Source organism: Dromiciops gliroides, chromosome 2, assembly GCF_019393635.1.
Source record: "Dromiciops gliroides isolate mDroGli1 chromosome 2, mDroGli1.pri, whole genome shotgun sequence".
NCBI classification, from domain to species: domain Eukaryota; kingdom Metazoa; phylum Chordata; class Mammalia; order Microbiotheria; family Microbiotheriidae; genus Dromiciops; species Dromiciops gliroides.
The window spans coordinates 75,267,499-75,285,299 of NC_057862.1; the positions used below are offsets into that span (position 1 = coordinate 75,267,499).

At 39.8% G+C, this 17,801-nt stretch overlaps 1 protein-coding gene across 3 annotated transcripts in view; it reads left to right on the forward strand.

The window, feature by feature from the left end:
* The window catches only part of HPSE2 (heparanase 2 (inactive)), a 693,143-nt gene that overhangs the window by 665,594 nt on the left and 9,748 nt on the right, over positions 1 to 17,801 (forward strand). For all 3 annotated transcript variants that reach the window (XM_043980493.1, XM_043980494.1, XM_043980495.1), the window contains one exon: positions 3,524 to 3,670. In XM_043980493.1, the coding sequence (XP_043836428.1) occupies positions 3,524 to 3,670 (147 nt within the window). The remainder of the gene's footprint in view (positions 1 to 3,523; positions 3,671 to 17,801) is intronic.

Consider the following 17,801-nt stretch of genomic DNA (forward strand, 5'->3'; position numbering starts at 1 on the left):
CCAATCTTTTCAGCCTCGTGGGAGGCCTTTGCTCTAAGACTGTTTGGTATCTGGAGGTCATCTGGTGCTTGTCCCACCTGATGTCCTCCACCTCCTCTCTCCAGGATATTTCAATCCCAGTCATCCATCCCTAGACTCAGTCTCCATTCCCACCCATGGCAACACAAGGGAAATGTCAGGCAGGGAAAAAGCAGTCAGAGGAGATGAACTCCAGATACTGAGATACTCGGCTGGTGAAAATGTCCTAACCATGAATGAGGCAGAGGCGGAGGAAATTCAACACAGACCACTCACTTCTCCCAGGAAGTTTTATTAGCTAAAATAATAAAAGGTCAACAGATGATTTATAGTAATAAAAGGACAAAATGCCAAGGTGAGACCAACTAGCCCCCTTCCCTGGGAGAACAATAGTGCTTCAAAGATTTATTTGGGGGTTAGGGGTTCAGAAAACAAATATTCTGGGGATCTAACTTCTCCCTACATTGTTTACTTGGACCATGCTCACAAAACTGTGAATGTATCTGTAGAAGCCAGAAAGTCAACTCTCATTATACCTTCCGAACTGTGCAACCAACAAAACTTTTTCCTGAGGGCAGAAAGCCAAGGAGATGCATTGGGCAGATGGGCCAACTTTTGATACCAGTCTCCTTCTGGCTAAGGTACAAACTGTGAAACATGTTCTGTACATTGCCACCTGGACTGGCTTTCTGCAAGGGCTTGGCCTCCTGAGAGAACTTATGGGAAAGGAGTAGGAAGGCTGCCAGGCAGTTTGACAAGGCAGATTTCCCTTTTAACTGTGCAGTGACTAAAGGTTTCCCTCCCACCCACCACTTCCTCTGATCCCACCATTCTCCCTGAGGACTCATTCTGCCCCATTTCTATAGAGGATAACTAGTAAATATAATCAAATCACTCTCTCCTTCTCTACTAAAATGTGAAAGAGAGGTCTGGTGACAATCAAAAAAGAGAATTGCTCTGGTCTTGGCTAAGAAGGGCATACACTGGTCTACTACTTCCTGCTTTTACTCACAAGGTGAGTTTCCTTTTTACCATAACTAAATGGAATCCTCAGACTTGACACTCATCCAAACCAAGCCTTTAGTCCATCCACCAGTAATACCTAGTAATAGTGCAGTAGGAAAAGTTAGGGATTTGAAGTCAAAGGGCCTGGATTCAAATCCTGGCTCTGCCTTTTACTCCTCTTGTGACTCAGTCTCTTTGAGTTGAGGTTTCATCATCTGAAGAACCAGGGGGATTGGAACAGATTACCTCAAAGGTTCCTTACAGCTCTTCATCCATGATACAAAAATGCACTGTCAATAAGATGTGCTGTATTAGAAAAAACACTCAGCTTGGCATCAGAGTACATAGTTTCAAATTCCAGTTCTGTCTGGGAGCGGCTAGATGGCACAATGGATAGAATGCTGGGCCTAGACTTAGGAAGACTTGTCCTCCTGAGTTCAAATCTGGCCTCAGACACTTACTAGCTGTGTGATCCTGGGTAAGTCACTTCACCCTGTTTGCCTCAGTTTCCTCATCTGTAAAATGAGCTGTAGAAGGAAATGGCAAACCACTCCAGTATCTTTGCCAAGAAAACCCCAAATGGGGTCACAAAGAATCAGACTGTCTGAACAACAATAACAACAACAAAGTTTTATAACCTAAAAAAGTCACTGCTCTGTGCACCTTAAATTTCCTTATCAGTAAAATGAGGGGATTGGACTAAATGATTTCTAAAATCTCTTCCACTTTTAACCTTTGTGACTTTCTGTAATCACGGTGGCTTATCCTATGCCATCCATATTCTCTCACCCAATTCCCTGTGACCGACCATAACATGCATTTTTGAGATAATTGACTGACTTTGGGGGATACAGTTTTTCTTCTTATGAAACTGTCTCCTGTCCTTTTGGAGATTTCACTTAGGTCCTTTTTTGGGAACATTGTGGCATTGTGCTTTTGGGTTGCTCATCAACTTGCTTTCCAAAATTGTAATTACATTATTAATCCTAATAAAAAAGCATATACCGCCTCGAAGTACTGAATATTCTGTCATGCTTATATTGGACCAACCCGTGTTCTAAGGCTCTTGCATATAGAAATGCAGTCTTTCTAAGCTTCCAAATCTCCTACACTACTCTCGAGATTTCTTCTCTCTCTCTTGTCTTTCTTTCCCTTGTATATGCCTCCCCAAGTCTCTCACTTTTCTACACCATTGTATTCTTTTTCTTTTTTATTTCCTTTCCTTGCGGACATCTCCATCTCCCTCTCTCCCTCCCTCCCCCATCTCTCTCTCTCTCTCTCTCTCTCTCTCTCTCGCTCTCTCTCTCTCTCTCTCTCTCTCTCTCTCTCTCTCTCTCTCTCTCTCTCTCTCTCTCTTCCCTCTTCCTTACTTGGCCATAATACAGAACTGAAAAGGTTATTTTATTTTAATTGATTTAGGTACTGAATTAAGTTTTATGTTCCTTGATCTTTATGTTTGAAGACAATATTAAATGTTTTACATGAAAGAATGTAAAGCAAATGAAAATCCTAAGTTAATTTTTTTAAAGTTTTCCTTGTATATGACCCATAATACATTTTTGGCCATTCAGTGATTCTAGAGAGAAGGGTTCCCTATCATGTAATAGTGTGCAATAATCCAGACAAGTCAATGGAAGGATCCATTCACACCTGCTAAAATACTTTATCCAGACATTAATATTCTGGTCTTTTATCTAACCCTTACATGATAGGTGCTAGCACTGTATTAAGGGGCTCTGAATAATTTAAGTAAAAGATGAAGTTTCTTCACTTAAGCAGTTCACAGCTTAATAGATGTCTCTTTGATATATAAAAGCAGACATAATGAATTTCTACCACCCACCCCCAAATCAGCGGGGTGACTTAACTGACAAAGGGAGATGTTTAGGAAAAACAAAAATAAAAAGACTTTTATAAGTTTTAAGGGTTTTTTTTGTTTGTTTTCTTCCTCTGTAGAAACAAACTATGAGATTGTGGAAGAATGGAGGACAGTTTTAAGAATAAAAGACAGCTGGAGATAGGCTGATAGGGAAACACAGATGATCTCAAATGCAATAGCAATAAGTGAGGTGATTAGGGAAGTGAGTTCCTTGTGGGGCAATAAAATGACAAACCCTTTTTGTCTCCAAAAGTTTCCTGCACTCAAGGACCTTAAATAGCTCGACACTTTACTTTGCAGCTTCTTAGCAACATAAATGTTAAAAGGATCTTTAAAGTAATCTAAATCAGTCTTCTAATGTTCTAGAAGAGGAAACTGAAATCTGGACAGCTGATGTAACTTGCCCAAGGTTAATGGCATTGTTAGGTGTAGAACACAAGTCTTCACATTCCCAAGCCAATCAATAGTCTTCCCAGTCTGAAGAATTTAAAAGAAAATTCTTTTATTTTTTTTTTTAAATCTTTAGCTTCCTTGAAATCTGCCTCTATACTGTGGAGGATGGGGAACACCTCACTGACATCACTGTTTTAATCTTCTCCCTTCTGTCTTCCTGGATCCTAGCCACAACTACGTCCGTGGGTCCATTACACTATATATTATCAACCTGCATCGATCAAGAAAGAAAATCAAACTGGCGGGAACACTCAGGGACAAGATTGTTCACCAGTATCTCCTGCAGCCCTACGGGCAAGACGGGCTCCAGTCAAAGTGAGTGAACCTTTTTTAGTGGAAGGTGGCCCTGTACAAAATTCAAGTGTCCTAAAATATGTTGGGAGAATGGCATTCCTCACTGTGCCATGCAGTCAGTCCAGCATCCTATGCCAAGCCCCCCCAAAGAATCCCAAACTCCTGGCATAGAGCACTGATGGCTCTTGGTCTCTAGCAGCAGGAAGCACCCCAGCTACAGAGAAAGGAGGCCTGGCCATGAGAATGGAAACCTCTACTCTAAGGAGGAAGGCCACTGTACGGCCTGGGGAGGCATTTCCATCCCATTTCTGATGTAGCAGGTGGTTTGCACACCCACAGCTACCCACAAACATTTGCGCAATGATTGTTCATGACTCACTAATGGAAGTTGCTCACTGAGACAGCTTTGTCCCCATTAGATCAGTCTTGGTCTTGATGTACTATCCATCCTCTTCTGATCATCTGTTTGCTGGTTTTACTTTCATGTATTCTATTTTTTTCTCTCTTTCCAGTCACAGGTATAACATTCAGGCACATTGAGGGCACTATTCCCTCTCTCTCCTTTTCCTATCCATCAGTGACTATTTTTTTAGGTACCTACTGTTTGCCAGGAACCATAACAGGCACTGAGGTTATAAAACAACTGCTGAGAAGGCAGTGTATTATGTTGGAAAGAAATCAGAAAGAAATAGGTAGGGAAGCCAAAAAACTGGGGTCCAGCCCCAGCTCTGGCATGTGCTGACCACATAACCCCAAGGTAGTCACTTAGAATCCCAAGCTTCAACAGCCTCATTTTCAAAATGGAAACAATTTCTGCCCTGCCCCCTTCACAGGAGGTTCACACACGGTAATAAATGTGAAATCACTTTGTAAGCTAGGGGATGGTGAGCACTTCTCGGTTAGCTCTCTACATGCCTAGTATTCATCTGCATCCTCTTTTTTGGCCATCCTGGCTATTCTTATTAACTATTGCCCTTACTGTTTCTGCTCTGCCTACCCCATTTGCCCTCATGCAGTTGAACAGCCTTATTTTGATATTGCTGGAGGCCTTTGATAATTCATCACAGGCCTCTACAGGACCAGAAGCCTGTGGCTAGTTTCCTTTGTACTTTGTCATCTGCGTATTAGGTTAGTGTGATGCCCTCCTGCCACCACAGCCCCCGTAGCAGTCTTTGATAAAGAAGGCAATAAATGAGGACCCAGCACTGAAGTGGTGGTGACTTTTTAGCCCTGATCTCCACCACTTTCCCAGAACAAAATTAACCCTAAAATTAGAGTCTCTAGGGAGATCCAACACCAGAAAAATGAAGTCCCCTGTGGAGGCCAAATGGTACCATGGAAGGAATGTGGGCTGCAGAGTCAGACAATGCGGGTTTGAGTCTTTGTTACATAGGACAGTCATGTCTCCTCTCTGGTTTCTTTAATTGTAAAATGGGGATAGGAATAATCATGCTGTCTCCCTTTCATTGTGGTTGTGAGGGTGATGGGGGCTGGGGAAGCACTTCATAAATCGTAAAGAGATCCCAGGAAAGCCTAAAAAGGGTATGAACCCATTTGGGAAAACCAGCCACTGCCTGCTTAGCCTGAGGAAGACCCACCCAGCTCGCTTTGTGAAAATTTTATCTATAGTTGTCAAATAGCTAAAAATATATCCTATTAACTTCAGTTATACCAAGAATTGTTTTAATTCCTTCCTCTGCTTCTCAAACTGTTGTAACGTCATGCTTACTTTGAGAATTCAAAAGAAGTACAGGGATAGGTGTCTTTTCCACAGTTCCTCATAAAGATGCACAGATAAGACCCTCTATGATTAGCTATATGACATGTACGTGTGGTATGGTAGAAACAACACTAGGTTGGGAATCAAAAGACCTTATTTCTTGTCCCACCCATGCCACCAATTAGCTGTGTGAACTTGGGTTAGTCTCTGTCTTCCTAGGCTTCAGTTTACTAATCTGTAAAATGAAACGATTGGGCAAGATAACCTCTTAATATTCCTTTACTCAAGATTATGTTATGCTGGGGGCGGTTAGGTGGCGCAGTGAATAAAGCACCGGCCCTAGATTCAGGAGTACCTGAGTTCAAATCCGGCCTCAGACACTTGACACTTAACTAGCTGTGTGACCCTGGGCAAGTCACTTAACCCCCATTGCCGCACAAAAAAAAAAAAGAATATGTTATGCTAAAAAAAAAAAAGATTATGTCATGCTACCCAAGAATGTAAGTGCCCAGAAAGAGACCAGATCATATCAATGTGTCTACATCACCTAGCAAATTGAGCCTGCTTAGTAGAAGCTAAACATGGAAAATGGGTAGTCCTGGGAAGAGATGTTTCAGAGGAAGACCAAAATGAAATCTGAAAGAAAATGCCAAGAAGTGATTTCAGTTGTTTGGTGCCTCTCGCTCTTTTATGTGCCTTCTGGGACCAGATTCTATTGTGCTCATTTTGTGCAGCAGCATGGGCCCTTACAGTCCTTAATTGTAAACAGGGAGTCAAGGGCCCTATGAAGAAGACCAGAGATGGTCAGTATTATCACCCAGAGAGACATAAGGAACAGAGTATATATGGTGAGTAAATTGCCCCTAAATCACCACCAGCCTTTCTTTTCAGCAGCTATGAAGTTGGTCATTTCAGGCTATGACTTAGAGAGTGGAGAGATACCAGTGCTGTTTCATTGGTGACACAGGGAGAAAAAACAGGGAACTCCACAGATTTCTCTAAGTAGACCCAAAAGGTATTGGGATTCATGAAATGAAATCTTGAGACCTTTAAGATTCTCTGGAGTCTTGACTTTAAGGTATGCCTGGTCTCAGAATAAGCAAACTCACACCTGCTAAGCTAAGGTACAGCTGTCCAGGTTTATAATAAATTTTGTCCCATACCATTTCAATGGATAAAACATAGAGAAGATAGATCTCTCCCAAGACAAAGGGATACAACCATGAGACCTGCTTATTCAGACTACAGAAAATGATTCAACTCCCAACATAAGAAAAGTTTTGATTCTGAAAGTCAAATTAATCTGAGGACTCAGTTCTCCAAAGAAAGCAATGGAACAATGCCTTGGTAAACTGGAACTTATCCAAAAGACAATGGCCAAGATGGGAAAAGGTCTGGAAACTATATTCTGTGAAGAATCATTGAAAGAACTAGATTTCTTTAGCTAGGAAAACAGTCAACTAAGGAGAGAAGTACTAGCTCACTACAGATTTTTAAAGAGTACTTATGTAGAAGACTAGGCCAGAACCAAAGGATTTATGTTATAGAGAAGTAGAGTTCTCCCCCAGACAAGGAAGACCTTCCTGATGAATAGAAATGCCTGGTTATCTGTCAGAAGATCTATCAAAGAGAGTCTTTGCTGGTGAGATAACTGAGTTAGATGATCAGAGATATTTTGTTTGTCCTTAGACGCAGAACTGGAAGAACACTTTTTGAGCATCCGTCTCCTCCAACCCCTTCATTTTATAGAACAGTAACCCATGGTTCGCAGCGTTTAAATGATTTGTCAATGTCCAGGATTTGATCCCAGATCCTCAGCCTCCAAATTAAGTGCGATTTAGACTGGGTCGTGCTGCCTAAACGAATATTCTTTGTTTCTTTCTACTTAAACCCAGATTTTTTTTTACCCCAGGAGCTAGCATTAGCCATAATTAACTTGATATCAGGCTTCTTCTACCAAAGGCAGTACATGAGGCTGTTGAGGAAGGAAGAGCCAACCATAGCTGCCAGGTGCATTCTCAAAGAGGGTTCCATTTTCTGTACTTCTAGTCATCTCCTCCTAAACCCAGAGCCACTCCTCTTCCTTGGCCTCTACAGTATGAGCAGATCAGTTGTTGGGAAAAGAGTGACAGAGAAGTCCTTCTCCCCCGTTTGTGTAATCCTACATTTATCATCTGATATGTAGTTATCCAGGGCAACTCCTCATCTGTAAGAGGGAGAGAATCAATTCAATCTTTATTAATAATCTAAGTGCCAATTTTTTTTTCTTCATCTAAACAGACATCAACAAATACCATCCCAGTGGGAATGAATTCTTTCTGGATAATTATCATCTCTAGTATCTTTAAGTAATCCTTTCTTGAGATAAAACATGAAGTAGAAGTTCTATAATTTAAGACAACCAACTTACTTCAGAAAAAAAAACAGACAGAAATGAAAACCTTCCTTAGGGAGAAGTAAAAAGTATGTACTAAGAACAGGTGCTCTGTCAACCCCCAGTGCTCTTCTCTCTATGTCCCTTCCAATTCCATTTGCAGGAAAAACAATCCAGAAAATTAGAAAAGAAGGAAACAACTTTCATCACTTTGGCTATTCCATTCTGACTGTCTGACCTGAGGGAATCAGCAGATGCACAGAATCATAAGGATGGAATAACCTTTTAAGGTCATGCAGTCCATTCCCCTATCTTCAGACAAGGCTACAGTTCAACCATCTGGACAGAAGGGTATCTGTCTTATTTTTAAAGACCTCTGGGAAAGGAGATTCCATAAATTGAGTTGATAACTAACTTCAGTCATCTCAGAAAACTTGGTTTTATATGTAATTGAAATCCCTCCTACCACAATTTAAGTTCATTTCCTCCTATTCTGACATCAGTAGAGATGGAGAGCCGTTCAACAGTCTTTGTACAATAATTCTTCATATACTTAAAGGCAGTTATCCCATTACTCTGCAGTGTTCTCTTGTTTGGCTAATTTCCAGTTCCTTTAATTTTATTCATAAATCTTAACTTCTGACCCTACTTTTGGTTCTTCACTGAACTATCTCCAAATTCCCATGTCTTTCAGTCTACAAGTAAATACCACATGATAAAAGTCTAACTTGTGTTGAATAGAAAGAGAGGATCCTTGTCTAGGTTTATAGATTCACACATTTTTAGAACTTAGAGGGTCCTTTAGAATCTTACATTTTGATTGACAACAAATCTCAATTTAAAATTCCTCAGGGGGCAGCTAGGTGATGCAGTGGATAGAGTACTGGCTCTGGAGTCAGGAGGACCAGAGTTCAAATCCAGCCTCGGACATTTGACACTAGCTGTGTGACCCTGGGCAAGGTACTTAACCCTGATTGCCTCACCAAAAAAAAAAAAAAAAAGAAAAAGAAAATTCCTCAGATACATTTTTCAATCCCTGAGCATCAGGACTCTTTACATCAAAATTTCTCCTGATCTTTATTTCTTTTTTAATTTTTTTAGTGAGGCAATTGGGGTTAAGTGACTTGCCCAGGGTCACACAGCTATTAAGTGTTAAGTGTCTGAGGCTGGATTTGAACTCAAGTACTCCTGACTCCAGAGCCGGTGCTCTATCCACTGTGCCACCTAGCCGCCCCCTGATCTTTATTGCTTGACCTCATGCAACCTAGCTTCCAGCTTCTATCACCCCCTTTTGAGCTGATTGACATAGCACTGAGTTTCTTAGACCACTTCTCAACCGTTATCTTTCTTGACTTCTCTACAATCTTTGACATTGTTGGTCACCCTCTTCTCCTAGAATATTTAGGTTTTCATGGCATTACTGTCTCTTGGCTCTCCTACTGTTTGTCTGACCTCTCTTTCTCAGTTTCCTTTACTAAATCTTCATCTAGGTCATTCCCACTAACTGTAGTTAGTGGTCCTACCCTTGCCTTCCTCTATACTAAGTCACTTAATGATCTCATCATCTCTATGCAGGTGATTTAACACATATGTATGTATGTGTGTATACACATATTTATACACACACATATACATACATATACTTGAGAAATATATATATGTGTGTGTGTATAATAGCCCTATTTTCTCTCTGAACTCCAGTCTTGTATTTCCAGTTGTCCTTTAGCCATCCCAAATTCAATATGCCATAGACATCTTAAACTCAATACATCCAAAATAGAATCTATTATCCCCAAACCCTGCCCTCTTTCCAATTTTCCTATTATTGTCAAAGACATTGTCACCCTCCAGTCATAGAGGTTCACAGCCCTGACTCCTCACACTGCGCCCACATATGCAATCTGTCACCAAATCTTGCCATTTCCACTTGGACAACATCTCTCATATATATCCTCTTCTCTCTCTCCTCATATAGCCTCTACTCTGAAGCCACTACTTTCAAGCTCTTATCATCTTATACTAGACTATTGCAATAGCTCTAGGCTTGGTCTCTCTGCCTCAAGTCTCTCTTTATTCCAGTCCATCCTGTACTCAGAGGCCAGAGTGACTTTTCTAAAGTGTAGGTCTAACTATGTTAGCCCACCCCCCACCTTTCCAGTCTTCTTATACTTTACATCCCTCCACACACTCAACAATCCAGCTACACTGACCTTCTTGCTAGTCCTCACACAAACAACATTACATCTGCCTACCCCATGCCTTTTCATTGGCTTTCCCCCATGCTTGGAATTCCTTCCCTTCTCACCTCTTCTTCCTGCCTCCTTCTAGACTCAGCTCAAATCTCATCTTCTGAAGGAAGCCTTTCTTTACCACTACTACCCCAGGACCTTCCCTTGGGGATTACCTTCCATTTACACTGTATATGCATGTACATAGTTATTTTCATGTTATTTCTCCCATTAGAATATGAGCCCTTTGAGGGCAAAGACCATGTTTTTGCCTTTCTTTGGATCCCCAGAGCTTAACATAGTACCTGGCATATGGTAAGCACTTAATGTTGTTTACCACTGACTGACAAACTGACCCTTGCAAGTTAAAAAAAAATACTTTATTCATTTATTTATGCAACAAACATTTATTATTCCTGGACACACAACTCTTTCTCTCTGCTTTAAGAGATATTATAAATTGCAATGGATTCAGCCATCATCTCTATGTAAACTACTCTAAGATCTATCTATCCAGCCCCAGTCTCTCTCCTGAATATTAGTCACCTATAACTATCTACTATTTGGATTTTTCAACCTGGGTGTACTATAAGAATCTCAAACCCAAGATGTCCAAAACATATATTTCCACCAAAAGTTTCCACTTCTCTATTTCTATTAAGATCACTACAATCCTGAACTCTCAACTCTTCTCTCCTCTTCACCTCAAATATGCAATCAGTTGCCAAGTCTTGTATACTCTGCCTCTTATATACATCCCTTCTCTGTTCACATGGCCACTATACTAATTCAAGCCCTCATCACCCTGTTCCTATACTACATAATGAAGTTTATATATATTCCTCATTTTAAGTCCTATAGAGACATGGTTGATCATTGCATTGATTAGAATCCTTAAGTCTTTCAAATTTTTTTTCTTTGCAGTGTTTCTGTTGTAAGTCCATCTCTTCTGTCTTTTGGAATATTAAATTCAAAGATCTCTTCTCATGTATAGTAGGAGCTTCTACATCTTGTATGATACCAACTGATTATTTGGTAGTTGAACTGCTTTTTTCTGATAGTTACTGTATTTTTTTGACATAGCAATTCTGTATTTTAGCTAAGACATTCTGGGAATTTCCCTTTTGTAGTTCCTTTCAAGAGGTGATTGATATATTCTTTCTACCTTCACTTTGCCCTCTTTTTGTAATAAATCTGGAGCAAGAAAGAGACTAGTTCTTAGTCCCAAAGAGCAACATTAGAAACAATAAGTGGAAATTGCAAAAAGTCAAATTTGGAATGCTATCAGCACAAACATCCTAAGAGTTGGAGATAATCAAATGAAGAATGGGCTACCTCTACAGAAAGCAGCCCTACCACCACCACCACCACCACCACCACTGGAGGCCTTCAGACAAAGAACAGAGAGCCCCTCCACAGGCAGAGTGGATAGATGATTCTTGTGTGGGCCTAGATTCCTTCTAAAAGTTTTGAGTTACTTCTAGCTCTAAGATTCTATCACTGTGTACTAGACATTCTTCCAAAGGCTGGGAATACAAAGATGAAAAAAAAAAAAAGATTGAATGCCTTCCCTCAGGGAACTTACAGTCTAATAGAGGGGATGACAAGTACACAAATAAGAATGTTAAAGGGCAGTGTGAAAAGTGCAAAGGGGAGTGCTGGACAAAGTGATCAAAGAAATTTGAGAAGAAAGAGTCCCATTGGGGGAGGAGGGAAGTTCAGGGAAGGTTTTGAGTAGGAGGTAAAACCGAAATGTGTGTGTGTGTGTTTGTTTGTTTTCCAGGGTGGGGGGGGGGTGCGCAATGGATAGCTTGCAAAAAGGTATAGGAGATGGAAATCCACACTGAGAAAAAGTAACTGATTTGGCTGTAACATAAAATGTACATGAAGGAAAGTACAAAGACATGAAGCTAAGAGGGAGGTTACACCCTGTTGTAAACATTTACTATACTCTGACAAGACTGGATATAGAAAAACAAGGCTCTTTGTGCACTAGTAATGTACACTAAATAAATCTACTCATAAATATAAGGAAAAATGGAAAATCAACCAACCAGACTAGCTACCTAAAGCTTTGGTCTTCTGGGATCATTTTCATTGTTTTATTTTCTTCAAAATCTTTATCCAGCCACTGCATTCTAGAGAGAGAGTGCAGTTATTAGAAGAGCTAGGTAGATGAGTGAGAGAGAGAGAGAGAAATGGATAGGTGGATAGGTAGATAGGTAGGTAGATAGAGAAAAAAATTTATACTTACAGAAAAAATGACTTTTGGAAAACACAAGAATTAAATTTAGTGAAGTACATGATCTAGTTCATAGAGATCCAGCCTTAGAGACAGGAAGACCTGGATTCAAGGCCTGCCTCTCACATTCACAGTGTGTGCTAACCTTGAACACTGAACCTCTTAGTGCCGTGGACAATTCCCTAAAACTAGAAACTAAAGAACCAGTGCTAACCTGCACTGCCACAGGGGGTTTCACCAAAAGGAGTTCCCTATGCCAAAGAAATGTTTTAAAAATTAGATTTTAACAGGACATCCCACAAAGTATGGCAGCCCTTCTATAGTATCCCTGACAATTGCCTCCAGGATCACGAACCGTACTTTCTAACAAATTAGCCCATTCTACTCTTAGTTGACTCTGTTAAAAAATTTCTTCTGATGTTGAACTAAAATCCTTTCCCTTGAAATATATGTCTTTTCTATTCAAACCAATATAGGCTACCCTTTTAAATATTTGATAACCTTTAAAATATTTAGACAGTTACCATGTGTCCCTATTTCTTGTCTCCCTTTAATTTCCTTCAGTCTTTCTTTTTAGTGCACAGTTCTCAGATCCCTCATCATCATTTTTGACTTAGAAGCCATTAGCCACCTTTTACAGAACCATTCCTGATTTATTATTTAGCTTTCCCAACTATGTATCAGCTTCATTGATGAAGTTTGAGAAAGAATGGGAAATGTGAAACATTACAATATTTTCTCTGATGGCTTTTCCAGATTGGGTCGATATGACAGATTAAAAGTCCAATAGTGATAGTGCTCGTTCAGAGATATGAAGAGACCTGTTTTATCTGTGTTTTGTTTTACTTAATGATTTCAAAATATCAGAAAGAAAAGGTTCTGGAGGCTTTAGGAAGCCAAGTCCTTTGTGAGTTGCAGGATTAGGGAAAGGTACTGTTGAATTACCTGAATCATTTTAAAAAGTTGATTAGAGGGGCAGCTAGGTGGTGTAGTGGATAGAGCACCGGCCCTGGAGTCAGGAGGACCTGAGTTCAAATCCGGCCTCAGACACTTGACACTTGCTAGCTGTGTGACCCTGGGCAAGTCACTTAATCCCCATTGCCCCGTTAAAAAAAAAAAAAAACATAGCTGAGTATATTATAAAGTGCCACACATACTTTTCTCAGTTATCCACACCTGAGGTAAGCTTACCAGTTTTTGCCCTTGCTGGTATAATCCCTTCCCAGCAACTATCTGAGATGAAAAGAATAGTAGTAAATATTTAAGAGGGATTTAAAAACCTTTATAGAACTTTCTCTGAAAAGTCAACCTCTTTCCAATGACAAAAAACATTACAGGTAGTTGTCAATACAGATGCTTTTCTCCACTGATGTCTAGGGACAAGTTTCTCAATCAGTTTTACAGAAAGCTGCACACACCCAGGGACCAATCTCCTTGGTTCACATTGCAGAACAGGCTAGAATAGTGTTTCATTTGGAGAAAAAGAATTAAATGATGCAGTGCTTTGGAAAGAGGAGGAATATTTGCCTCATGCCCAATCTCACTTATAGATCCCAAACAGAGAGGTGGCCCAAAGGAGTCAAATAAAGGCCTTTTTCACTGAAATTTAGCCATCACCTTCCTAGATTAAAAGAAAAAGGAATGTTGCTTTTTTCCCTTCCCTATAAACCCAATTCAGACCGCTTCTCCAGTCCGTTCCCAGCTCCCCAGAATCTTGGAACAGCATGCCAGATGATTGAAGCCTCTGATTTCTCCCAGATTTCAATCTGGATTCATGCAGGAAGCCATTTTGCCCGGGGTGAGTCCATTAAAGCAAGACAATGGGAGCTGTTTCTGACTCTTAGAGAAAAGAGTTTTAGCTCCCCAAAAGTTCTCCTTAACTAATTAAGCTCCAAAATTATTAATGTGTCATTAACAGATTAAAGGATGATAACGGGCACACTAAATAAATGCTTATTGACTGAGATCCTAAAGCAAAATGTTTGAGGAACCTCTTCACACCAGACGGCATTTTCCTGTGCCTCACCCAGAGTATCTGTTCTCCTCCTGCCTTAATGTTCATTTTGGCTACTGTTTTCTTCTTCCTTATAGCATAGACCAGCCTTTCCTCCCAGCTGCAAACCACCAGCAAGCAGCCAGGCTTAGGCTTCAATTCTTTCTTGTTTGAGTCGTGCTGTAGAGGGGACAATGGCAAATGGACATGTTCTCTCTGGTGCCTTCTAGTTCCAACATTCTGTGATTCAGTGTACTTACTATAATTCTGAATAGTATGATAGAACCAGAAGAAGTTATAATTCCCTGCTCCATAGTCCCCCAGGCTGAGGTAAGTCATGGAAGGAGAGTACCACCACCTGGAAGTCTTCATCAAGGGAGTTCCAATAGTCCTTCATGTTCATGTTCCCTGAACTTGGATTTCTGCCTATAACAGAGCACACAGTTAATGAATATTTGTTAAACTGATTCAAATGGAATCAAATTTTCTTGGCTACAAAAGTAACTTAAAGCCTGGGGCAGCTACGTAGTGCAGCGGATAGAGCACTGGCCCTGAAGTTGGGAGGACCTGAGTTCAAATCTTACCTCAGACACTTATTAGCTATGTGACCCTGGGCAAGTCACTTACCCCCAGTTGCCTTAAAACATCTGACAGCATCTCCAGTCATCCTTATATATATCTTGCCACTAGACCCAGATGGCTCTGGGGAGAGAGTAGGGTTGATTACCTTGCACAGCCCTCCCTCACTTAAATCCAATTCACTGCAAGTCATAACATCACCCCCAAATCATGGTCCTCTTCAAGAATGAAGGACAAACAATGACAACTTAGAGCCTAGGATCGATTAGCTTCCTTCTCCTAGTAGTGTTAGAGGAAGACGAGAGAGGTAGAGGGAGGGAGAAAAGTCAAACTTTCAAGCCTGCATTGATCACCCATTGTTAGGAATTATATATACTTTTTAAACTACCATTTTACCAACTTCTCTTGGCTTTGTGACCCACAAAACAATCCAGAGAAGCCTTCACTTTGGGTGCATTTTGGTCTATCCTGTGCACAGCTACCAAGTTAATCACCCTGATGTTTAGTGTGGATCATATCAGTCCTCTCAAAAATCTTTGAAGCTTCCTACTTGCCAGCAGAATAAAGTCCAAACTATCCATCCGTCACTCAGAGCCCTCCACAACCTGGCTCCAACCAACACGTTATCTCATAGTATTCTCACACAGCAATGTGTACTTTAGGCAAATTTAACTAAAGAAGTCCCATATACTCTCCAGCCTCAGTACTTTTACCTGGAATGCCTCCCTACCTCTCCCAACCACATGCGGACCTACTTATCCTGAGGCCCAATGCAAATGCTGCCTCTTCCATGAACATTCCTAGATTCTCCCAGTTGGAAGTGAGCACTGATTTATTTGATTTCATAATACTCTTATTATAAACACTTATTATATTCTAATTTGTACTGCGTTTTTATAAGTCAAGGGGTCAGTGAATGTCCTTCAGGGCCTAACACAGTGCATTTATATACCCAATGTTTAACACAGTGCCTGTCAAATTTCCTTCCTAGAAAATATTTTCTGCTCAGTTTTCTTTCCAGTAATTCTAATAGCACCATCCCATTGGGGCTAAAATCTACTCTCTATGCTCCCCAGATAGAAGTAGGGAATGTTAACTTTATCTTTTTATTTAATTTTTTTCAATGAAGAAAAAACTATTTTCTCTTCCTTCTACATTCCTCTGTAGATTGAAAGGAAAAACAAAACCCTTGTAACATATACACATAGCCAAGCAAAACAAATTCTCACACTGGTCATGTCCAAAAATATATATCTCATTTTTCACCCTGAATCCATCAGTTCTCTCAGGAGATAAGTAGTATACTTCATCATGACTGGTCACTGTACTGATCAGAGTTCTTAATTATTTCAGAGTTGTTTGTTTTTATAGTGCTGGTGGTTCTGTTCACTTCATTCTGCATCATTTCTTACAAGTCTTCTCAAGTCTCTCTGAAATTCTCCTCTTCATCATTTCTTAAAACACAATAGTATTCTAGTACATTCATATACCATAATCTGTTCAGCCACTCTTTGCCGCTACAAAAACAACTGCTATAAATATTTTTGTAGCTATGAGTCCTTTCCGCTTTCTTTGATCTCTTTCAGATATATAGCCCTAGTAGTTATATCACTGGGTCAAAAGGTATGCACAATTTAGTAACTTTGGGGGCACACTTCCAAATTGCTCTGAAGAACAGCTGCTTTGAATTCAGTTATTCAGTTGTATTAATGTGCCTGTTTTCCTGCAGCCCTTTCAATCTTTGTTATTTTTCTTTTTTGTCACCTTAATCTAATGGGAATGAGGTAGGACCTCGGAGTTGCTTTCATCTTCATTTCTTTGAGTTTTACTTATCTGAAGCATTTTTTCATAAACCTATTGATAGGCTGGGTTTATTCCTGGTAAACTTCCTATTTGTATCATACTTACAAGCAATGTGATGTTAGGTAAATCACTTAATCTCCATATGCCTAAATTTCCTCATCTTCAAAATAATGGCACACCTCCCAGACTTCTTGGGAGGATCAAATGAGATATTTGCAATGCACTTTGTAAACCTTAAAGCACTATAAAAATGCTGGCTATTATATATATATGTATATATATTAAATATATAATAAAATATAAATATATATTTGACCTTTTCTTAGATGGAGAATAGCTTTTATTCTTATAAAATTGAATCAGTTCCATATATATGTATATGTATATATATATATATATGTATATAATATAGGAGTTCTCGAGACCTTTATCAGAGAAATTTGCTTTCCTTCTCATTTTGGCTGCACTAATTTTGTGTAAAAACCTTTTAATTTTATGCAATCAAAATTGCCCATTTTATCTTCTGTGATCCTCTCTATCCCTTGTTTGAAAATGAATTATTCCCCTAGCCTAGGAGAATAACTTAACTCGCCAGGCAAATAGAAGAAAGGAACTAAGAAGGGGAGACTCAGTTATTTTCTACTTTTTGTGCCTCGCTCTGCCTCTGATCCTTGGCCCTTGTCAGATTTAAGTTTAAGAAGTAAAAACAATTAATATAAGCTTACATTGATATATTGCTTTGTATATAATGAGAGTCATACATGTATTATTGTCCCCAATTTTACAGCTAAGGAAATTGAGGTGTTTAGAGAGGTTCCATGACTTGGCCAAGTTCATATGGTTAGTTTGAGAGACTGGCCACCAGCCAAGGCTTCTTACTCTAAGCCCAGAACTCTGTCCATACCCAGTACCCACAACCTTCTATATAACTCTTTGTTCTTCATACTTAAAGAATCATTCTTGTTCTTTATACTTGAATGGGAGAAATGATAGGTAATCTTGACTTTTAATCATTCATCAGAACAAAAGCTAATAGGGTAGGTTTGATAGTCTTAGTAACCTACTTACTTTGAATGAATCAATAAGCATTAAGTGTCTGCTAAAAGCTGGTGCCTGTCCTAGGCCCTAGGAATATAAATGCAAAAACAAGATAGAGGAGTTTAAATTCTAATAGAGTGGTTGCCAGAGAAAGGAGTTTTGGTCTAAGGAGTCC